Raw genomic sequence first — 25059 nt, 5'->3', positions numbered from 1 at the left:
AAACACATAAAATTAGAAAGCTCTGTGATAGTGCTATAAAAGCATTTGCTGTTTTTCAAAACTATTTTGACATATTAGCATTGCCAATGCCTGATGGAGAAAAAGCGGTAGGTTATATTTGCACCTTCATATTTCGCAGACTGAGGGTCTCGTTCTTTCATTTAAGTGATGATATCTACGTACAGATGCTATTATCATATTCTGCTTCATGGCACAAATAAAATATTAAATGTATAAACTTCCTTCGGTCACTACAGACTTGCCATCTTGTATAAATTACCACATATGAAATATTATTTAAAACCCATTCATTCTGTAGAGTGTTTCCTTCCATTCCTGAAGAAAAGTAGTGCTTATTTATTATAATCACACATAATAATAGTTATTGTTATTAGAGTGGCACTTCAGTTCTTTTATTTCAGGCTTTGGCTACCATCTTTTTGTCTTCTGCAGAGAAAGTCCATCAATCTGCCATGTTTTTTGTTACAATTGTTGTTCAGTGGCAGGAGGTGGTGGTATCAAATTGTTGTCACATCAGAGCAGATTCAACCATCTCTGGATCTAAGTAACCAATCGATAAAGTAATGATTTTCCAGATCGACAAGGATAATTTCAAATGGAATTCAAAAGCCATCCATCTGGTTGGTTGTCTCACCTAAAACTAGAGCTGTCCTGTGAGCTGCAGGATATCGCTTGTTTGAAGTTTTATATTTTCATGATAATTCTGACTTCCCCCTTTTGTATTTCACTGTCATTTTCCAATAGCAGTAAAGAAATAAAATTATTTGGAAGACTGTGCAACAATTTTATATACGTATATTTTATTTGGTTTGGTTTGGTTTTCCCTCGAAACCATTCAGTTCTTAAGAACTCTCCAAGCAGCTCTAAGAATCCTGGGTTAATATGCAAAACGAACATCTAATCTCATAATAGATTTAAAGTATCAGTTTCCAGAAATCATTCACAAAGAGTGAGGTTTCTACTGAAATGAACAGTACATTCTGCAACTCCATCATGCTAACTATTTCTGAAGTGGTGCAGTCGCAATTTCAAAACGCAGTGCTGTATTTTAATAGCCAGTTGAGATGGCTATAAAAATCCAGCACTGCGCATTAAGATCATTACTAAATTGCTTCAGCAACACTTACTGATGAGGCAGCTTCAGCAGAACACGATTCCTCTTAATGAACTGTGGCTGCGACAGAGCAAAAGCAGCAGCACAGGGAAAGAAGGATGTGCGGGTAGGCTTGGATGCCAAAAAGCTTAACATTTTGCTTCTCAAAAAATAAGCTTTGGCTACCTTCTTTTTGTCTTCGGTGGAGAAAGAAAGTAAATCTGTCATCCTGTTTGTTACAATTGCAGTTAAGTGGCAGAAAATGGCGGTATGAAATTGTTGGCACGTCAGACCAAATTCAGCCATCTTTGGAGCTAAGTAGACAATTGACATTTGAATTGACGAAATCTTCTGTGCTTGTCCTTTCTAAATTAGGTAGGCATTTTGTGTTATTATCCAGTTGCCTGGACAGTTCCGTCAGCTCTGACTGGAGACGGCAAGTAGGATGTTGTACCAGTGTGACCTTGTTTTTTATCATTCTCTGTCATAAGATGTCAACCCTTTTGCTGTGGTCAAAGTTACTTCTGTGGCTTTTGCTGCGAATCAAGAGCCGTTAGCGTGACTTACTGGATTCCCCTTGATACTGTTCTTGTCACCTTGGCAGGTTTAGCTCCGTAACCTCACACTGGAAATTTGAGGGGAGGAGGATGTTGCATTTTCTTTTCTTTGTCCACTTCCCCTACCCACACAGAGGAAAAGGGCTTTTAATTTCCGTGCTCAGCTGTTGGGTAAGAGATTCTTCTCCGGGTTTGGCTCATATGGCTTACTTCTGGGTGAGAATAAAGCAGACCATTTTAAAAATTCTGTGTTTGCTTTATCCTGTCCTTGTGGAAAAGCTTCAAAGGAAGTGACTTACTAAATGGATTTCCCAGCTACGTACCGATCTCTGGGGCTCTGCTGAAAAGTTTCTTGTATGGAAAACTGTGGTGTCTGTGCTTTGGGATGCTATTTGACACTGCTACCTTTTTCTCTGTGTCATTTTTAAAAATCCCAAGGACTTGTCTCCACTACTAAGTGCTTTTTTTTTTTTTTTTTTCCTTTGGTCTATGACAAGTGTTGCACAAATTTCCCGTGAATCTTGGCCAACTTCTTTTCCAATTCTAAATTTTTCTCCTGATCAAATGGAATGTAATTGCAGTAGGTCTCATAATTTTGTAATTATAGCATGCCTTTGTACTCCTTTTTTTTCCTTTAGATTCTAAATTTCTGGGTCAGGGAATAGTTTCATCATTTCCCTCCCCATCCTAGGGAGCCCTGTAAGAGTTAAAAAGGGAGTTACAGAAGTTCCCTTTCATTATGTTTGCCATTGCTGTTTTCATCAGGCCAGCATAAGAAAGGGAGGAGATGCAGCAGACAGTGTAGCAAGACTGTTAATTGGCTCATTAGTATTTCCAGATACACAATAAATCAAAAGATGAGGAAGGAGAATGGCGTCATTTGCTAAACTACTGGGTTGGGTGTGGAAAGAAGTGCTTCTGTAGGCAGGAGGCCAATGTCTTCTGTTTTCTTAGGGAAGGAGTGAGAATTGTCTAGGGAGTGGCAGTTTTCTTGCTTTTTTTCACTACCTACATGTTCTTTGGTTTAAATTCCTCAGGTTAGTTTTAGGCAATGATTATGCTTGATCTTTCACCCCTTTAATAAACAAACAATTGTATGACAGCAATTGCTTTGAGCCTCGTGTGACACCCTGGTGCAACAGAAGATATATTAAGGCTTTAGTGTCCTGTGCGGAATACATTCACTGACACAACATCTGTCACTTGCAACTGAGAAGTCTAAAAATCCTTCTATTGGCTTCTTTGCAGAGCTTTGTAAAGCCAAATATGCAAGTTAACCAGGTGAAATTACAGAGCAATGATTTCATCCTTTATTGTTCAGTTAATTATCTACATAGCAAGTTCTGCCTTCTTGATAGTTTTTTAGGTGTCCGGATCTTTCTTAAGAAATGTGCTGCCTGGAAGACAACATGCATCAGCAAAATATTGTAGTGCCATGAAAAACACCTTTAAAAGAATAAATTGTATTTAATTAAATTTTTATAGCTTGGGGATCTGTAGCTATTCATTTTTCTTGTGTTCTTGTCTCATTTTTTTCTGTAATCCTACGCACAGACAGGCAGTATTTTAAGGCTTCTGAGAAATGCATTAGAGATTCTGATCATGGTGGAGTGACAAAGCTGGGAGAAGCTTTAAAGATTCAAGCGATATGGTAAATAAAATATCACTTTGCAGCCTATTAAAAAAAAATATTCTAGATTGTCAATATTATTCTTTTGTTTCCACTAGTTGTAAAAAAAAATTGTATTAAAGCATCTCTGAACATCTGAAGGGAATAACTGGTTTAGTTAGAAGCCAGACAGCAAAATGATTAATTGCAAATAGTCATTCATCTGACTCTTTCCAATACTATATCCTAGTACTTTCTGCAGGTCTGTCATCCTCATTTTGTTTTCAGCATTTTGAAGTTTAGCTAAAATTGTGGTTAACCTTAATGAAAACAAAAGAATGCAACTTGGCTTCTTTTTAGGTGACTTAGGTAAAACGTGGTAACCGGATCTGAACACTCAGCAAAAAGAAATTTCCCTATAGTATTGTAGCCTTAAATTACCATTTGTTATTTTAGACAATTTGTCCAACACCTTTGGAAAACTGCTGTTTCTTCATCAGTTAGGTTGCTTTGAGGGTTCTTTTTTTCTGTTTGAGTTTTGGTTTTTTTTTTCTTTAAATATTATTTTTGCATTCCTATAAATGGCAGCCTTTCTTTTGGAGTTTAGATCAAGAAGATCCTTTGCTATTTGCCAGGAAACAAATGGTCTGTGCAGATGACCATACTTTGCAATTGTGTCATCTTAAGATCTGAGACCAAGAAGTCCAGGCACTGAGACTCCAGTGCACAAACGTTCTGGTACTGCGTGTGTCACAACAGTGACATGTACAATGGGCAGCTGATTTCGACATTCAGCAGAGATTCCTATACTGCGGCTGCAGTGAGATCAAGCTTCTTGCGGAGGCAAAGTATACTCTTGCTGTGCCAGACTTGTGGTCCCTGACACACAGACAGCTGCTCTTCAACTCTTCTTTCGAGTGAGCAGTAAAGCCATGTGATTTGTGAGAATATCCCTTCTTTTTCTTTGCTTGCAAAGACTCATTTTAGATTTTTTCATTCAGAAATTCTGCCACTTGGGACAACGGCAAGGGGATATATTTTCTCAACATGAAGCATTTGGTGTGCTTGGCAGATGAAAAAAATTGCTGTGACCTCTTCCAGGGTACATTTTAGCTGACTTTTTATGAGAAAGGCAGAGACCGCTTAATGCTTATGTCTTTAGTGCCTCATTTTTGAGACAAATGCAACTCTGAAAGCTTAAAAAAGGAAATTATAGCTGTGGAGGGAACGTCCTGTGAAACCAGAAACACTAGCTAGTATATCCAAAGTATTCCAAGAGCACAAAGCCCTGTGTTCATTACCCGGGATGTTGGCTTCTGAATTTTGAGTAGTGATTCATACGAACAAATAAGAAGCCTTCTCTTGAATTCTTTAGAAAGAATTTTGTCCAATCGTTATCTCTGATAGGAAGAAACAGTTGCAAAACAAGATCTTAGAGCTGAATGAAATGCAAAAAGGGATACAATGACACAAAAAGTCTTTAGGATATGATAAAAGATATGTTGCATAAGCTGGAAGAACAATATCCTCAAGGCATGCTTGACGTTTTTATTTTGGAAAGTGATATTTGCAAATAAGGACATAACAGACTTTTTTTCCCTGAACTGTGTTTTGGTTTTTTTTGTTTGTTTTGTTCCTCATGCAAAACAATGTATAGGATGTTTTATGAAATTAATAGAAAGACATACTAGCGACTCCAACAAAGAGACCTGAAATGAGGAAACATAAAATTACAGCAAATAATTTAGTAAAGTTGTTTGGTGTAGGTAGGCCAGAGGTAGATCTTATCCATAGTCTGTAGATCTTATCCATATAATTTCTAAATTCTAAATTCTAATGTTATCAAATGCCATAGCCAAAATTTCTGAAAGATATTATTAAGTTATACTTTTAAATTCTGTTATAGCAAATCACATCTCCTCTGTAATGCAGTGAAAATAATTGTAGTGTAGAGATGTACTTTGTAGTTATAGAGAGATGTTGAGATAAAAGGTGCTTTCAAGGCAAGGTATAAGAAGTGCCTACCACTTTGCTGGCACCAGTTTTCACAGAAAGGTCACCTGTGATAAGGTTGCTATCGTGATTAAAACCAGCAACAGAGGGACAAGACCTCAACCTCAAATGAAGAAGGAACGGGCCTGGCAGCACTTAAAGAAGTTAGATATTTTCACACTTGCAGGTCCTGATGCTCTTGATCCCAGACCACCAAAACTTAGCTGGTGAAATCTGCGTGCTGACAATGGTTGGCTTTGAACGCCTGTGTGGAGAAGGTAAAGCGAAAAAATAGAAAGAGCAAGCAGAAAACTCATCTTCACTGAAGTGAACAAGAGTAGCCAAGGGTCTATAAAGCCATCAGTTTACTTTCAGAACACCAGAAAAATACTGAAACAAGTAAGAAATATCTTTATATGCACTTAGAAAAAATTCGAAGAGTAATGATAACTAGAGGATGCCATACTCCTCTTTTGCAACTCTTTTTCACCTTTTTCTCAGATGATACCATGGGAAGGTTTTACACTGAAAATGGTCTGAAAAAAACGAAGGTGTAATTCAGCAGGGACAACTGAAAGGTGCTTTCAGCAGAAATAATCGAATAATCTACTAGATAGTGCTTAACAGAAAACCGTAGGGAAAAGAATCCCGTAGAAGGGTATATAGAACTTTGTTAGCTGTAGCATCTTGTCTTTTACACATCTTGCTGTGATGAACCGTTCAAATACTATATTAGGATTTATACATTGAGGTATAGTTCATAAGACATACGAGCAATCCTTTCATCCTTCACAGGTAAAGCTTTGAGTTTTCCACTGGAAGAAGGGCATAGGCCAGTTGGAGGGACTCCAGGGGAAAGCAGTAAAAACGATCAGAGATTTAGAAAGCCTGTCCTACAAGGAAAGAATGAGTGATCTGAAGTCATTTATCTGAAATACCAAAGACTTAGAGGGGGGTTATTGGTGCCTGATAACAATCTTCTTGCCTTGCAGCACATTTTTGAAGAGTGAGTTTGCTCTCTGTGTCCCCTAGGGAGGGTGTGGAACAAAATTTAATAGACAAATTATGGTAAACAAGATTTGGACTGGATTTAGGACAAGTGAGGATTGTGATGTGATAGATTACCAGGCAGGTCACCAGGTCTGTAGCATAGGAAGTATCCAGGTGTGCCAGACACCCATTTGTTAGCCACGATGCAACTATAGTTGGTTCTGCCTCAGGTTGTGAAGATAAATGATCCACTGAGTTTCTTCCAGCCCCAAGATTCAGTGATTGTAACAAAATTTTCTCATTTCACTGCAGAAGACAAACAGTAGGCATAAGGCTATTGAAATCCTGCACCTTCAGAAATAAAGAAGGTGTCCTCCAGACAAAACACAGACATTTCCTCTGCTTGTCCTCAATGGTAATTTAGTATTTTTGATTTCCATCTTTTTTTTTTAGTTGTGGCTAGGAAGGATAAAATATTTTTAGAAAAGAAACTTCTCCACATGTGAAAATACTAATGAATAGTAGAAGAGATAAATTGCAATCCTACTCTTCATTTGTTTATTCACATCCAGCTAGGATTTAATGGCTTTTCAACTTTTCTTTGCTCAAGCCAGGTTTGTATTCCTTAGGAAAACTTTGGTCAGATGGGTGACTGTTCTTCACCAAAGGCTGTTGTCAGAGAGAGTTTCAGTATTTGGAGGCTGGTGAAGACTCCTTTGCCTTGGACTGCACTACGGCTTTTAATGCTAAGTCTTGACTTCATATAAAACACTTTTGTCCAGCTCTAGATGGAGCTGGGTATCGCTACACTTAAATCAGTCTTGTAGGCTTTGGGTTCTACATTTGTGGGTCTCACTGGGTTGAATCTTTTCATCCAAACTGCTGCCTGAAATTTCCAAGGGGTGACCTGGAAGTGGTCTGGGAATAAATCAGCACGTTAGTACATTTATTCTTTCCCCAAGGTTTCACTGGTCACTAGGAATGCTGTGTACATTGTTCCCAAAAACTGAGACCTACACCCTACCTCTGGTGTTGCAGGGAAGTTCAGGGGTGGTTATTAATTGAAACAGCTGATGGAAAGGCCATGGTAATACCCCTCCCAGATAGAATCCCTCAAGGGACTGATAGCAGGGTCTTGTGTTCTACTATGTCTCATGAAGAGTCCTGATGAAATATTGAGGAAACCCTTACTCAGAGAAAATCTGTAGCGTAACCTGGCTTGAAACAATCACATTTAAGTGTTATAGTCTGGGTCTCAACACTGTTAAGCACAAGCTCTTGGAAAATCTTTCATGCTTTGGGACCAGTCTGAAAAAGTCTGTATTTGTGAACGCAGATTTGAATTACGGGTTCACATTATCTTTCTAGTTACGTACAGTGGAGTACAATTCCCTTACAAATATTTAGCATAATTTCTGAGAAGTCACAAGTGTCTGATTTTACTCATTTTACTCTGTGAGAGTATAAGGTGCTTCTCACTGGCATATAAAACATTTTTGTTTCACTTTTTGTTTCTTAGAGTATTGCAAGAAAGCATCATCAGTAACCTGAACTAAGGCACCAAAGTAATATTTCAGGGAGATAAAAAGAGTCAAAGCAAAGTGCAATAACTCATGAATCCATTTTCAGAGTGTCTTCACCTTATTACTACAGTTCAGTAAGCACCATCTCTTTTTTTTTTCTCTGTATCATTTATATACTTACAAACTTTTAACATCACGGCTCTGTAAATCTCCTTACATAAAAATACAAAATTACTTGTAAATTTGTGTCTTGATTTCTCCCTGTATTTTTTAAGAAGGAAGTAACTGAATGGATGACAGATTATTTATGGGTTGATTGCAAATAGATAAGAGGCTACAAGATGAACTTTGATTTCATTTTGTATTTTCAAGCTTCAACGTAATTGGCAGAGAGCTTTTTGAGAAAGTATTTCTGTTCAGCTTTGCAACAGTGATAAGAAGATAAATGCTAAATTTCCCTCATCAGATGGAGGACGAACAAAAGAAACTGATGAGTCCCTCCCTGACATTTATAGTTGTTAAACAGATCCCAAGCTGACAGACTGCTCCTTCTGTCTCCATTTTATTGGTGATAAATTATTAAATATTTGTCTAGAAGATCTATCCGACTTAGAAAGCAGTGACCCAGTTGTACTCGGTTAAGGATATATCACCTAATGTTATACAAAGCAAATAACATTTGTTCGTGAATTAGAATAGTTATCTCCTGTGTCAAGCGCATACGTTTCAAGAATTAATCTTGATCTGGAAAAATGGCAGGAATAGCACAGCTTTACATAGTACCAGGACTTAAAAAAATTAAGAACTCATCAAAAGTAATAATTACTTTAAAACAGATCTCAGTGTGCATGTCTACAGGATCAAATGCTTTTCATTTATGTTAGGGGGGGGGGGAATAACTTGTGCTGCTGTCAGTAATTATAGTAATTTGTGCAGAAAATTATGTAGGTACTATTGGTTAATGACAGACAAACTATGATTGACTGTCAGCAGAAATTTGGTTCCTATGCCTGAAACAACTGGTGTACTTTGTGCATGGAAGGTGAACCATATTTCAGCATTTGAACCAGAGTTGATATATGATGTAAAAACAATAGCAGATTCTTTGGATCTTCTCCGTGCAGTCACTCCAGGTTTCTGTAACTGCCTGTTTGTCTCTCGGCACTGCAGAGGAGCCATGGCATGTCATTTTTGGTTTTTTCATCCAAAAGTTAGGCATCTGAATTGATGTGAAATGCACCAGGAATTAAATAGGGCCGAGTGAAATTTAAGAGCATGAGCAGTGGGTGAAAAAGAAAAAAAACCTTCAAGATTCTGTCTGAATCGTCTGGTGAAGAGAGGAGACAGTCAAGGAAAGGGGACGTCTCTTGGTTTTGCACCAGTGAGATCAAGATCTGTCAGGTTGATCCCATTTCCAGATACTTCTCAAAATGAAAACTGTAGGGAGTTGATTATCAGCTACATATTAAGGGAAAATGGTATTTTTAACAGGGGATGCAGTTAAAAGAAATACAGCTACAAGAGCATATTTACAGTAATGAAGCTAATTGCCTTAAAAACTTGTCTTCGGTTAAAAAACCAAGGCAGTAGAGATAGTTTGGTTTCCCACTGCTTTCAACCCTTGTGCATAACTGATCTCTGAATAAAACATTCTCACAGGGCTGCCAAAGGTGGTTAAAGCCAACTTTCTCAAGCCCAGTGCTTCTCTTGAAACGGTGAGTTAAAGGTTTGATATTTCATTCTCTAATCAGGAAAGGGTTTTTTTGCCACAGCAAAAACTCAAAAAATATTGAATGGGCATCATTGTTCCACTGTTTCCTTCTACTATAGCAATATCAGATTTGTCTTAGCTCTCAGGAGCATGACAAACCTATGATTGGTAACTCCTCTTTCTCTCTCTTAAGCTTAGGAGAGCAGTTTTATTGTTCCCTTTCCTCCTAGTAGGACTCATGCTCTAAAGGCATATTTTTATTGATTTTTTTTCAGGTGCATTGCTAGCCTAAATAACTGTTTCTGTCCTGCTCACTCCGGCTACTTACTCCTGTCTCTGCAGCTTTCCTTCACGCCGCATCCCCCAAGCTGAGTTTGCTGAGCAGCAGTGATAACATTGCACTGCTCTCCATAGGAGTCACAACTCTATAACAAAGCACCTTGACAACACTGTGCTGCCAGCAAAGGGGACGCGTGGACCCAACACCATCCTCAGCTGCCGTCTCTTACTGCTGCCATCTCTGTAGATGTTAGCGAATATGAACCTTGTCTGTGATTCACACTAATTTGTTTTGGTTTTCATGCCATTTTCGGCTTGCCAATCCATTTGGCTAGAAGATCTTCATGGCTAAGAGAAGGCAGGCAGTGGGAAAGTGTGGCCAAAGGCATGGAGGACAGCAGAGTTATCTCTTCTGGCTGTAATGACACTTTAGATCAGCATGCAACAGTCTTAAAAACGTACCCTGCAACCCCCCACCTGGCTTTTTGCTGCTAATTAGGACAACTGGGTGCTTAGAATGATGGAATTGTGGAATGGTTTGAGTTGGAAGGGACCTTTAAAAATCATCTACCCCCCTGCAATGGGCAGGAACATCTTTCACTGGATTAAGTTGCTCAAAGCCCCATCCAACCTGACCTTGAACGCTGCCAGGGATGTCTTCTTCATCTGTAGTCATGCATAGTCCAGTTGATTTTTGCCCAAGTGAATGAAAGGGCAGGGGTGAGGATGGCATAAAAAAGACCCAAAGCCCCCAAAATCTCTTGCTAAGAAAAATGCTGCTAATGCAGAAAAAAATAGAATGAGAAAAAAAGGGTAGTCTTTAACAGTCCATTCATATCACATTCAGCCATACAGTCACTTATGCTGTGTTTAACATTACTCCCTGCAAGATGTAAATGATCCTATCGCACAGGCAGACAGCCAGATGATGTCTCTCCTCATTGGAAATTCTGATTTTTAGTGACTCTGGATCTGAGGGCTATTTGTCCTTGTGGGTACACCAAACATATGCAAAAAACCTCCTGCGTGAACAAGAAGTCAACGCACATACACAGCTTCAGTGTAAGCTTATGCAAACCCGGCATGGAAATGTGAGAAAAGGCATTTTTAAAAAATCAAATTATAAGCAGTTAGTACTTTTCCTAAGTGGCAGATCTTGGATTTATCTGGTTTACGTCACTAATTTTCACTTTTTTAAAATCACAATTTGACTGGTTTAAACATGAAATGTTTAGACTCAGTGTATCATGGGTCTTTTCCTAAAAGAGCTGAACTGCTTGCTATAATTCTTGGAGTGGCAGTATACATCAAAAATAAAATAATTTTCTGTTCCTTGCACTTATCCTAGCAAAATTGTGACAGTGTGATTTACTATGATTTTCAGTGAAGATGAATCCTCATTAATGCTTAAAAATCAGCTTATTGTGAATAATTAAGAATACTGCCTTCTCTTTTCAAGACAAATTTTGAAGTATTCTTGAGAATTCCTGTTGTGCAATTAGGCCACTGCTCATTATCTGTGCTTTCTGGGAAATTTACTCCTAGTTAATTTGAATAAATATAAAAATATAGAATAAACACAACTTCTAATGAGGCTCTGAGTGTATTTTCCTAGCTTGCTGTTTCCTTTCTTTTCAACTACATCTGAAGGGAATGTATCTTTAGGGATAAATATATGCAGGCAAAAAAATCGTAATGGGAAAAACATTTAACGGCAAAACTGAATGGAAAAGAAGGGATTGTTTTCATTTGTGTGTTAGATTTTTTTACAAATTTCTACAAATAGCAATGTAATTTAACAAGATGTGTTTTCAAGACTTTATTAAAGATTACAGAAAGATTGGCTTTGCTGTTACGATAATGTAAAACCGATGCTTTATCTACTGTACCTACAGCATGATTGGTTTGAAACATGCACGCGCTGCCTTGCTGGGATAGTAACATTTGCATCACAATCTCACTTTCCCATTGTCCCCTCTCTGGCTGTAAATGTAGACAATTATTTTAAGCCAAGGAACGTAACCCAATGTCCTGAGACAAATTCCTTTCTTTCTCGTTGTAACACAACAGATTCAACTGCAATGTTCGATTTTGATACCCAAAAGAATAAAAAGGCAGTCGGAAAAGAGTTGTAGTTGTGTAAATTTGCTTCTGAGGTCAGGACAGAGTAACTCAGCAAAAAAATATCCCTGAAATATCCAGAAGACTGTTTTTCCATATTCTAGACTCTTCAGCGTTTCTGACTTTTGTAGGTCTCAGGTGATTTGATGAACCCCTCGTGTCCAAAGATGTAAGGCGCTGCATTGCCCTATGTCCAGCAGAAAAGCAGGCTCAGAGAAAGCAGGTTAGGCAGGGAGCTTCCTGGGACACCCCAGCACGTAGCTGTTTTGGAACAGGTATAAGGAGCTGCAGGTAGCAGCGTGGTAGCCAAATTTTAAAATTTCATATGCTTCCTGATGGTGTGGATAGCAGTTTGTAAAATTTGAAATGGAGACCGCAAACCTGCTTAGGCATTCTCAATTGAAGGTACAGAAATCAGCCGTCCGTCACTGCCTCCTGGATCTCCAGCCAGCAGCTGCCATCGCAGTCTCTCCTCTGCTGTAGTTGTAGCTGGCTGCCGTTCTTGCAAGCCTTGAGTCCTTCAGAGCACTGTTTGGGGTAGTATGAACGTACGTATGCACCGGTGCTTTAAAGACATTTTAATCTCTGCGAGATCATTATCCCTGCTCTCTCAGCAAGCGAGCAGCAAGAACAGAACTCTGCAGATTCCTGCCCTGGGCTGTGCAGCAAGACTGCGTTACTATAGTGATTTAAATTTCAACTAAATTTTTCCTTATATTAAATTAAGAATAGTTAAAATTAGAGGTAACTAATTTATTAACATTTATTTTGAAAATTTCAATTATCACTGTTTAAAATTTATGCAGATAAAAGGTATAAGATGACAAATTTTACTTTTTACTTTCCACTACAAAGCTCTGACCAACATCTGCCTCCATATGGGAAAGTTCTAAGTCCTCTCTTTGCTGAGGTTATGGAAGAGTCCAGTCTCTCAGTCGGTGTTGCTGTGCAATCAGTGCTCATTTGCAAGGAAAGGATTTTCTTTGCCTGCTGTATAATCACAACTACCAGACTGTATCCAGTCATAGCATCTCTCATGAGCGTGCTGGCCATACTCTGCAGAAGTATTGTATGTGCTCTCCAGTTTGATCCTCAGTAGAGGCTATCCTGAAATCTGGCAGTGATGCACTGGCAGCCAGAATGTAGGGATTAATGAAAATAATAACAATAAAAATGGCTATGGGCAAGAACAACAGAACTGTGTAACAACTGCTGGATAAATAGCTGAAGGCACGAGTATATAATGACACAGGGTGTAAAGGGGACAATAATTTTCTCCTTGTGCGAGGTGGCTTCAGACAATATTCTTCTTACCTGGAATATAATTTTTATTCTATCTGACATCAATTGGGAAATAACTGAAAACACTAGATATTTCTGAAAAAAAAAAAAAAAAGTCAAAACAATAAGGAAAGTGCTTGAAGTTTTTAACCCAAGACCATGACACTACATAACAATAGGCTCACTTAGATTTGTAGGGGCTTGGGCCTTTTTCCCAGTCAAGGTTATTATCATAGAATCACAGAATCAGGGAATCATAGAATTGTAGAATACTTTGGGTTGGAAGTGACCTTTAAAAATCATCTAGTCCAACCCACCTGCAATGAGCAGGGACATCTTCAACTAGATCAGGTTGCTCAGAGCCCCGTCCAACCTGAACTTGAATCTTTCCAGGCATGGGGCATCTCCCACCTCTCTGGGCAACCTAGGCCAGGGTTTCACTACCCTCACAATAAAGAATTTCTTCCTTATATTTAGTCTAAATCTACTCTCTTTTAGTTTAAAGCCATTACCCCTTGTCGTATCACAACAGGCCCTGCTAAAAAGTTTGTCCCCATCTTTCTTATAAGTCCTCTTTAAGTACTGAAAGGCCACAATTAGGTCTCCCTGGAGCCTTCCCTTCTCCAGGCAGAACAGCCCCAACTCTCTCAGCCTGTCCTCACAGCAGAGGTGCTCCAGCCCTCTGATCATCTCCGTGGCCTCCTCTGGACCCACTCCAACAGGTCCATGTATTTCCTGTGCTGAGGGCCCCAGAGCTGGACACAGTTCTCCAGGTGGGGTCTCATGAGAGTGGAGCAGAGGGGCAGAATCCCCTCCCTCGCCCGGCTGGCCGTGATGCTTTTGATGCAGCCCAGGATACGGTTGGCCTCTGGGCTGCGAGCACACATTGTCAGCTCATACCCAGCTTTTCATCTACCACTACACCCAAGTCCTTTTCAGCAGGTCTGCTCTCAATCCCTTCATCCCCCAGCCTGTATTGATACCAGGGATTGCCCCAACCCAGCTGCATTTGGCAGCTCCTGCCTGCTGGTGCGAAGTGGTGAATGAATTCCTTGTTTTGCTTTGCTTGCATGCATGACTTCTGCTTTACTTACTGAGCTGTCTTTATCTCAACCCACGAGTTTTCCTCATTTTTACGGTTCTTCACCCCATCCCACTGGGGTAGGGAGAAGTGAGCAAGCAGCTGCATGGTCCTATTTGCCAGCTGGGCTTAAACCACTACAATGGGGTGAAAAAAAAAAAGACAGAAGGAGAAAGCTCTGTAAAGGAAAGTCAGTTCCTTCTTGTAGCATTATACAATTATTGTGAAATCTATTTTAATTTTTGGTTTGTAATGTATTTCATTTTTGTGTGTAAAAAATAATAAAGGACTCTGCTGTCAATAATGAACAGTAATCGTAAGTCACAGCAATTATAAGTATATTAAACTTCCACAGTTATGGGGTGCTACTTTTAAATATGTGCTATAGCTCTCCTCCAGGAAAAATTAAAATTGGCAACGAGGGGCTTGAGCAAAGGGGCAGGGGGAGATATTCCCTGCTGCTCCTCTGTTTATAATTAACCTTGTTTCAGCTTGTTTATTCATATAGCACTAGATATAACCGTGGTACCTGTCAAAACAAGTCAATCAAATTATATTAGTCAATGCATTTTATATTACCCGTGTTCCTTTCCTCCTTCCAAGTGGAATTTCATTAATTAGAAGCCTGGATTGGACTTCATTGCTGCAGGTTTGACAATTTCCTTGGTAGGTGCATCAATATGATATTCTTCTCCATTTCAGAGGAAAAAACTGGCTCTATAAATACTGACTCCATAAGCTTAAGTAATCTCAACAGTAAAATAACACTTTGTAATTGGGTGTTGTGGAGGTGGCTGGTCTGTGGAAACGCAGGAGCTACCTCAGTTTGGGTTCCTCATTGCCTTGTCCAGTTGCTCCTAGGAGCATGGTCAAGGTGTCATGTCCCCCAGCATAGCCAGGCTCGCAGTGCATGGGAAGGTCCTCAGTTGGTCAAGTTGTTGCATGGGTACTTTCTGGTTGTATTATCTTGTTTGTTGCCTGAAACAGTTTAATAAAATATGAGTTCATACACTGTTCTGGGGCAAATCGGTTTGTTTCCCACCTGTAGAAAATGATTGCGGCAAAACGCAATGAGAGATCATACGGGAAAGGAACAGGATATTTATTCATGACATCTACAAATGACTTACCCACTTACAGTCATTCTCTCATACATTTCATTCACTCTTTATTTCACTCACATCCTCATAAGCCCCAGGATCCATGTGTCGAGGTGGTCTGGCTCACTCGTGTGACACAAAGGACATGGGACGTTGAACCCTTAACGCATCTCTTGGCATTTTCCTCGTTGGCAACCACGGGCTAACTTTTTGGACAGATCTTTTATACCCTCTAGGAGTCCACTGTTGTTATGGGGCTGTCCTTTGAATATTTCTTTCTTCAGTCTCCAGGTCTTAGACAAGGCAGCTGCTCGTTGCCTGTTTTTCTTCCTTTAGGAAACACATCTTTTTCCTTATGATCTGCTTTCCTGCTGGGCTTACAGGCCAGAGAATGGCAAATGTCACATGCTGTAACTTTCCTGTCAACGTCCCACTGTTACGATACAGGGTCTTCTGCTCACGACACCTGTGCTGTTGTCTTAACACAGTCCAGACATTCTGTCCAGGCTTTAACAGAAATCACTAAGTTTTAGTTTTATTGCTAGAAACATTCTGTATTGTCAATGCACATGATTTTTCTAACCTTTGTTCTTCCAGCACTTACATGCCCATTTCGATTCATTTCATTTGTTTCTATTTGTTTCTAAGGCCAACACCATCCTGGCCTGCATCAGGAATAGTGTGGTGAGCCGGACTAGGGAAGTAATCATCCCCCTGTACTCGGCACTGGTGAGGCCTCACCTCGAGTACTGTGTTCAGTTTTGAGCCCCTCACTACAAGAGGGACATTGAGGTGTTGGAGCGTGTCCAGAGAAGGGCTACAAAGCTGGTGAAGGGTCTGGAGGACAAACCTTATGAGGAACGACTGAGGGATCTGGGGTTGTTTAGCCTGGAGAAGAGGAAGCTGAGGGGAGACCTTATCACCCTCTACAACTACCTGAAAGGAGGTTTTAGAGAGATGGGAGCTGACCTCTTCTCCCTGGCGACAAGTGATAGGACAAGAGGAAATGGGTTCAAGTTATGTCAGAGGAGGTTTAGATTGGATATTAGGAAGCATTTTTTCACTGAAAGGGTTATTAAACATTGGAATAGGCTGCCCAGAGAGGTGGTGGATTCACCATCCCTGGAGGTGTTTAAGAAAAGGGTAGATGAGGTGCTTAGGGACATGGTTTAGGAGTGGTGGTGTTTTTATCAGGGTAGGTTAATGGTTGGACTTGATGATCTTAAAGGTCCCTTCCAACCTCACTGATTCTATGATTCTACGATTCTATTACGAGTCCTATGCATTTTGTGGCTTCACCAAGTTACTCTACATTCGACCAGTAACTTTGTCAGCGTAAGGCATACTGTGGCAAAGCCAGGAATCCAGCAATTAGAAGTTATAAGTTTTATGTCTCTAGAGCACACTGTTTTGGTTAACTACCTGCAAATCACACGCTTCTTAATTACATTCTAAGGTTATGACTTAAACGCTACTTTCTTTGGCTTCCCCATTATTTGGAGGTTCCCAGTTAGGACTGTGAAACTCATGTTGGAATTACCCTCTAAAATCCCCATTCTGCATTCTGGCTTAAAATAAACCTCGTTCTCTGTGTAGGATAGTAGCAAAATGCAACATTCCACTTGGGTTATGAGTGAGAGTTTCATTTAACTTCACTCTTCTTATTAGAAAGCTGACATCCTCTACCTGCAGTTGATCTTTTAAGTTCCCTTTTGGTTTCCCTCACTGGAAAGTGATATGCCCACAGTGTGATTCACCCCCTGTGTCTTAGACAGTGATTTTATTATTATCACGTAGAGGCACCTGGTGCTGGAATAACCATAGGAAGTGCCTTCAGGCCTACTTTTTACCAGAAAAGTAGTTAGATCATATGCTTTTACTAATATACTGAAATATTTAAAACACACATCTGGTGCAGCAAATAATGCAAAGTAGATGTAAATAGTTACTGGTAACCTTTTTTCTGTGATTGAGCTATGCTTGAGACTTGGGAGGTTTTTGGATTGTTTTGTCTGCTACTTTTTATTTTTGTGGCTTCATTACCCTTTCAAATATTTTAATGTTTTGTTTACTGATAATGCAGGGAAAATATATGAATAAATATCCTTGACTATTGTTGATATCAGCACTTCTTCGACAATTTCCAGTTCTAGTGAAATAGCTCTTTCCCCTGGCTCTTTCCTCTTTGTGATAACAGTAATCTTTCCTGTCTCATTCCGTTATTACACGTGTTATTATCCACAGGACCGGCTCCTGCATTGTGGATCCCAAAGACAGATGAGTTTTACAAACACCTCTCCAGTGGAAATGGGAGGAAATGGAGTTTGATTAATCTCCCCTAGTTTACCATTGACCCAATCTTATATGTGCCTATGCTCTTCAGTGGTTTTGAGTAAGATGAATGTGACTTGGATGTACACCAGTATTAAACCCAGTTCTCTTTCCTTTTTCCTCTTGGAGTAGTCTTCTCTTCTTCATACAACCACTGAATTATAGAATGGTTTGGGTTGGAAGGAACCTTTAAAGATCATCTAGTTCCAACCCCCCTGCCGTGGGCAGGGACATCTTCCAGTAGACCAGCTTGTTCAAAGCCCCGTCCAACCTGGCCTTGAACACTTCCAATAATGAGGCATCCACAACTTCTCTGGGCAACCTGTTCTAGTGTCTCACATCCTCATCACAGAAAAATTTTTCCTTGTATCCATTCTAAATCTACCCTCCATCAAATTCCTGTTATGAGGAAATTGGGATCTCTGTCCAAGCTGAGGTGTTGCTTTGAAGAAGATTGCAAATGAGGAAAATAAGAAATGAGGTGGAGGGCATTCCTCAAAGTGACTCCTGATGTTCTGTGTTCTGATGGCAAAGCCTTCCTAACCACAGGAGTCAGTAAGAAAAAGGTTCTTCGATTAAAGTTATTTTATTTTCCTTTTTTTTTAACTTAATGGAGCAACAAAAAGGATCAAGTTTAGAAAACGTATCTTTCTCCCTGTGTTCCCAAATGTTTGAATGATTGTCTTTTTTTAAAATAGAGTAAGAATATGATATAAGACTAACCTGATGTAGCTAGTGACAAAAGGGATCCACACCATGGATGAGGTCTTAAGAGAAAACAGAAACCTTCAGTCTAAATGGAGGTGAGACTCTAACTCAGGTTGTGAACTTTTATAGCACTGATCCTCCCACCCACCTCTTCCCACATCCAGCCCCCAGCCTTTCAGAAACCAAGAGTGTGATTCATCTCATCGCTTTCAGATGTCTCTTTGAGATGAGATGAATCATGCTTTAAAAGGCCTTAATGAATTTTCATTGATTATAAAGGTAGCATAAATGATTGGCATAGTTGTCTGATGTCATTTGGCCATACGAATACTACAGAAAGGTTTTATTCTAGTGTACTTTGCTAGTGCCCTAGCAATTAGAAAAAGTCATTTCAGTAAAATTAAATGGTCCATTGTTCCATTCCCCATTCTTCCCAAGAATAAGTCTTTTAAAGCAGGCAAGTATGATTAGGCAATGGAACAAAATAATTAGCAATAGGAAAGCCATGGAAACTTTCTCTTCAGTTGTCTCTCCCACCCACTCCCTCTTTTCTCCCCACAGTATTGCTCCCTGTCTTGTTTTGCTCTTTTACACTTTTTTATACTCTGTACTCAGCTTGATTGGATCCTAAAGGCAGAGCCTGCTTACAAACGCAACGTAGACCCATGAATTGTAATGCAGCTTCATTTTATGTAGACTAGAGAAGTAGAAGAAGGAACTCCTTTCGTTACTGTAAACTTCACTGGCGTAGTGGGGGTAGCCTGTTTTAGTCCTCTGATTTTGCGGTTTCATATGCCAATTGTGATATAACCACACCAGCAAAGAGCAAACCCCAGCACCCCAGTCAGCACCGCAGAACATGGAGGGGATGATCTTGGCTACTATTTGCCGTATTGAAGCAGAGCCAGGCTGCATTAGGAACCCCTTTGCACAAAATACATAACAGCTACGTGGCCAGAAATGACCTTGCCCTTTACAAGCCTTAATAAAGGGGAGAGGAGAGGATCGAAGCATACCATAACCTAATCTTCCCAAGGTCATGCCCTAGGTGAGCAATGGAGCTGAAGGAAGCTCTCAGGTTGTGGTCTAGCCCACTCTTTTGCTCTCATTGTTGTTCTGTAATGATCTCATATCTTCACATTACGAGTAGAAGCGTATGCAGATGTGGTTTGGGTCAAAAGGATGATAATTATACCACCAAGGAACATTATTCAATCATTGCTCCTTGTCCACAACCAATGTTTTAAGGAAAAATTCCATTGTTGATGTTTTCTTAGCATATCTTTTTGTTTCTTTGTTAGTAGTCCCAGAGTAATGAACAAATTCTTCAATGCTGAAGAAATCATAATCTTTTTATCTTTGTAGTTGTCCTGGCGGTAATGCATAAATAGTAACAGTGATCACCAGCTTTAGTTGGAAATTAAATAAAGCTTTATTTTAATTACCCCATACTTCTAAATTAACTTCATGTGTATTGTTAATAGTCATCTTAATTAAGGAAGTAATATTTCAATTTGAGATATAAATTCGCAGGTTTCTTTTTGTAATTTACTGTTGTGGCACTATCCAATAGGTAGTCCATTATGTTATCTGACCTCACCTATTTGTTAACTTAAATAACGATCAAATGACAATAACGTGAGAAAAAAAAAATAAATATTTAATTCACTCAAAAAAGCTTCTCTCTGTACTCATACAGCTGCTAAAATGCATGTATTAAATATACCCTACCTCAAGCAGTCAGGCTGGTAAGGTTGTGATAAAATACCAAATTCCCCTCATTTTTTACTGTGCATTTTACTGCTCAGGCTGAAGCTATTACTGACATGTTTGTTTTAAAAATGACTGAACAGCATAGATTTCATAGATAAAAGCAGTGATTATTCTCTAAATAGATATAACTGGGTTTTCTGTACAGCTAAAAGAGAAATGCCTAGCTGAAGCAATTATTGAATTGAAGCAAGCATGTTACTGTCAGTAACAGCTTATTTGTTCAGCTGGAAGCTCCTATTAGCTATATCATCTACGAAAAATTAGCTGTGTGAAGTAGATTTTTATGGAAATAAAGCATAATCTTTTCTGTCATTTGCCTGATTGAGAGATAAAAATGTTATTATAAATGAAAGCAATGAATTGTCTGTTTATGTAATGTGTCAGAGGACAGGAAAAGTACAAAAAGGGTGAAACCGTCTTTTTTTTTTCTTCCCCCAACATCTATTTGTTTTGCCTTCCTTTTCCTGAATCATATGAGCATGTATTATTGGCATTGTTCCACAGTTTGGCTTTTTGGGTGTTTATCTAGGAATTTCACATATCACTGAGCAGAAGTTATATACGTACAAAGGACTATTGCTTTCTTATTTTATGCATCCATAGCCAAAGATATTTGCGTCCTAGAAAAATATGCGAAGCAGAATAAAATCCAAATATCTACACCGTTTGACTTTGACAGACCCTTCACGGTGGTACTACAGCAACTTGCAAAATCTGCAGTACGCCTCTCCAAGTGTTTTTCAAATTGTGTGGACAATCAGAATACCTTTAATTTTCTTCTGATAGGCTGTGATGTATTTTATATCATTTTTTAACAAAAGAAACTCCAAGCTTCAGAGTTTTGTTACTAGTCATGACAAGATGTGCCATAACCTCTTGATGTAGGCTGCACTGGCCCATGGCGAGGACAAACCATGGGTATAGAATCACCACTGGTTCAATTCTTTCAGTCTCTACCTTCCTATAATTGCACATGGCAAAGAATTTCCTTGATTTATTTCTGTCCCTGACCTTCCAGGAAAAGTGAACGAGCATTGACCCCACAAATATCTCTTATGTTATTTGTATTTCTGTAAAAAAATTCAAAAATACTGTAATTGCACAGTAGATTAAATACATGCTACTCTTGCACTCCTCGTTAATGTTATATATTGTATTGCTAATGTTTTGTTTTCCATATATTCTCCAGGTCTGGGTTTCAGTATTGCAGGAGGGGTGGGAAACCAACACATCCCTGGGGACAACAGCATTTATGTCACCAAGATTATTGATGGAGGAGCTGCACAAAAAGATGGGAGGTTGCAGGTTGGAGATAGACTTCTTATGGTAAGTATGACAAATTTAAATCACATTTTATTTGGCTGAAAATTGTTTCGTGCAGAAACTTTCATTCACCATACATTTTACTGGAGGTAACCATTACAACTTCTATAATAATTAGGAGTTATATTACCGTCACCTTAATTTTTCCCATTGTTTATATGTATTTCTGAGACTGCAGTTAAAAAAGCCATACACTAGAAAACAAACATTTTACGAAAAGAAGTCAATGGGTTGTATTACTTTGACAATCCTTCAGCTGAGTAGAGAATAAACATATTATGCATATTGGTGACAAGTCAAAATGCACCTCAAGGCTTTAAAGGAGGGTTTTAGACAAATTGTTCATTTCAGCAGTACTGATTCTACTGATCATTTTAAGAAAATGGAAAGTTGTGAAAACATGCCACTAAACTCTCATGTGTAGCCACTGTCAGTGGAATATTCCCTACATTTCAGTACATGTAGGAATGTTTTATGTACATGTTCCATATAGATGTTCCAAAAATATGATTTGCATCTTTGTCCTTGAGGAAGTGTGCTTATTCTTCTGATGCACCTCACTTCAGGAAATTCGTCCCGATATCTGCAGTGCTAGCGCATTGCTCCCTGTAGATAATTCTTTCCCACTCACAGAGTTTGTTTAATTCTTTGTTAAGGGGGAAATCCTGACCCCAGTGAATCAGCAGAAGTTAATCTTTGTCAAGTTGTATTCGTGTCAATGCGTTTGCATAGATTTCAGCAGGTAGAGAAATGTGTTTTGAATGAGTGCCATAAAAAAATGTACTGCGGTATCTGTTTTGTGACGTGACATCTAAGCAGTAAAAAATTGCCATGACCTTTTTTTTGCTGCCTGCAAAACTGTGTCTATTAGAAGTTTTCTTTATTTGGCTAGGGACACTGTGTTCCAGTCACGTATGAAGATGACCGTCTATTTTGTACAGGGTATTAAATAGAATAGGAGAGTAGGAGAGCCACTTGGTTGCTGGGTTGGTGACTGTTTGACTTTTTTTAATTAACCCAACTTGATAGATAAAACAGCTTAAAGATAAAATGGTCTTCTCAAAATCAAAGCAAAACAAGGTTACAATTTCTTTGGCATTTCTTCTTTTCAGGTTCTCAGCACAGTGAAATTCAAGTCACAAGTTTGGCTCGTTTTACTATAGAAATGTATATTTGTATTTGCCAAAGTTGCAGCTTGTTTTGTTATTTTGCATCTTGTAGCAAATCTGTTTGTATTCAGCTGTTGATTTTTTTCATGATGAGAATTCCTCACAGTTTTTTGTGTCACCTGTAAATTTTTGTTACATTACTCTTAATTTCTTCCAAATCACTTGAGGTAATAAGTAATACATAAATATATATAAAAAAAAAAAAGATGAAAAACCCCTGCATTCATCATCTCCAGTGTAATTTAATCAGGATGAATTTGAACAGAAAAACAATTATTTTATACACCACTATGTATAAATTCATTCTTTGCAGATTTTTATAGGATTTGTATATTAAGCATCTCTTCTCAGTCTTGAACTTGCGATTCCCTGCAGTCAGATATAGATGTTTCTTCATTGTGACAAATTTGTACTCCTGAATCTGACCTCTGAAAATGAGCAGAGGTCATTCTCAGTGTATTTGATGTCACATTCTGCTTTTCCTTCAGTCTGGTCCAGTTCTGTACTTCACATCGTGTCCTTTTATCACTGCATGTAAAATAAGAAAAAAAAATCAATCATAATATTGTTCTCCACTTGTCATGTACTTCCAGACCAGGCTTTTCACTGTTGCATAAGAAAATCCTCATCAACTGGCTCTTTGTCTACCTTAACCATTAAAGTGGAGATAAGTTTACGAGATCAAAATCTATTACTAAAATTTGTGCAGATTACAGCCATGTTTTCTGGTTCTCTCCAACAAGACACCCTGATCTCTTTATAACTTGCATACCTTCAATATTTTTTCCCTTCTGCTTTGTGAAGTATCTTTGAGTTCATGGCATTTACTTCATGTTCCTTTGTGAAAAGTGAGTCAAAGAATTCATTACTTACTTTTGGCAGTGTATCAACACAATATTACCCTTGTCATCTATACAGTCCTACTTCTGCTTCACTGATTCCTTATTGATTATGTATTAGAACACTTTGGTTTTTTTCTTGTCAGTAGTGCATCCTTTCTTGATCTCTGTTTTTTCCATCATTTCTCTATAAAATTTACCAGAATTTGTCATCCTTCTGGAATTCTCAGCAGCTGCTTGGGGGGCTTGTTTCATTTTTATATCCACGTTCTGATAAGTTTGTGTGAAATGCTTTCAGATGCCAAAGAACACACAAATCAAATGCATTAAAATTTAAGATGTAATAAAAGATGTGCTGCAAAATCAAAATTAATATTGAAATGTAATACAATTAGATGCTATCTGAGTGTTTTGCAGTTTGATGACCCTGCCATTATTAAATGCAGATTGTTAATAGTGTGTTAAGCATTCAGAGGATATATTATGTAAACACTGAGCATTGTGATTATTGTGAAATCAATACAAGGGCATGTCTGTGCTGTTACGTTCTGTGGCACTGAGCCTGCGCTTAAGGCTTATTATCCTCAGCACTTCCACAGGAAAAAGCTCCATTGTAGGATAATCCTGAGGTGCCCATTAGGAAAATTACTGGAGGAAGCACAAGAGTGCTCAAGCTGAAAACTGAACTCAGTGTTTTTTCTAGGTATATGTGAAAGACCAGAGGTCTGCTCTGGAGGCTTACAGCTAGGAGGAAAATACTCCCTTACTGTGTGCTGGTGGTAATGCCTACGATAACGTCTGCTCCTGCTGGTGGTAATGCCTGTGGTGAGAATACGACCGCACTGGGTGTCTCGGCTAGGTTGCTTCTCTTTGCACTGGAAGGCAGCAAAGGGAAATCACATACGGAGCATCATAGGCTAACACAATAATTCCGGGTCAGCTATAGGGTCAGACCAGGTTGCTCAGGAATTTATCCAATTGAATCTTGAAAACATCCAAGGATGGAGCTTGCACAGCCTCTCTGGGAAACCTCTTCTACTGCTTGACTGTCCCCATGAGGAAAATACTTTTCCTTATAACCTGTTTGATCCTCTCTTGTTTCAACACATGCCTGTTGTCACTCCTATTACCACTCTGAAAAGCTTGTCTCTGTCTTGATGACCTTCCTGTAAGCACCTGGGGGGTGGGCATTGTCCCCAGAGGCATCTCTTCTCCAGTCTGAACAAGGCAAGCTCCCCCACCTTCCTCTTACTAGCCAAGTGCTCCAACTCCAACCATCCTGGTAGCACTCCTCTGAACTTCCTCCACTTTGTTGTCTTTGCTACAGTGGGGGACCAAAACTGAGCGCAGTATGTAGCTGCAGTCTAATGAGTGCCGACTCTTGTGCAGTAATCCTTCCCTGGATCTCCTGTTTCTGCTCCCGCTCCTGCAGCCCGGGATGCTGTTGACCTCTTTGCTGCCAGGACACACAACTGGCTCCTGCCCAGCTTGCTGTCCAGCAGGAGCCCCAAGAATTTTTCCAGAGCTGCTGCCAGGCTGTCAGTGCCCCAGCCTGTGC

At 39.2% G+C, this 25059-nt stretch overlaps 1 protein-coding gene across 6 annotated transcripts in view; it reads left to right on the top strand.

Moving 5' to 3' along the window:
- The window catches only part of DLG2 (discs large MAGUK scaffold protein 2), a gene marked incomplete at both ends in the record, with an annotated part of 916537 nt that overhangs the window by 583915 nt on the left and 307563 nt on the right, over positions 1–25059 (top strand). For all 6 annotated transcript variants that reach the window (XM_082494340.1, XM_082494344.1, XM_082494343.1 and 3 more), the window contains one exon: positions 21360–21496. In XM_082494340.1, coding sequence (XP_082350466.1) covers positions 21360–21496 — 137 coding nt within the window. The remainder of the gene's footprint in view (positions 1–21359; positions 21497–25059) is intronic.

The sequence above is a fragment of the Vanellus vanellus genome (genome assembly GCF_965231255.1).
Source record: "Vanellus vanellus genome assembly, chromosome: 1".
NCBI classification, from domain to species: domain Eukaryota; kingdom Metazoa; phylum Chordata; class Aves; order Charadriiformes; family Charadriidae; genus Vanellus; species Vanellus vanellus.
Note: the sequence above shows the minus strand (reverse complement) of the source record. Positions and strands in the feature narration are given on the sequence as shown.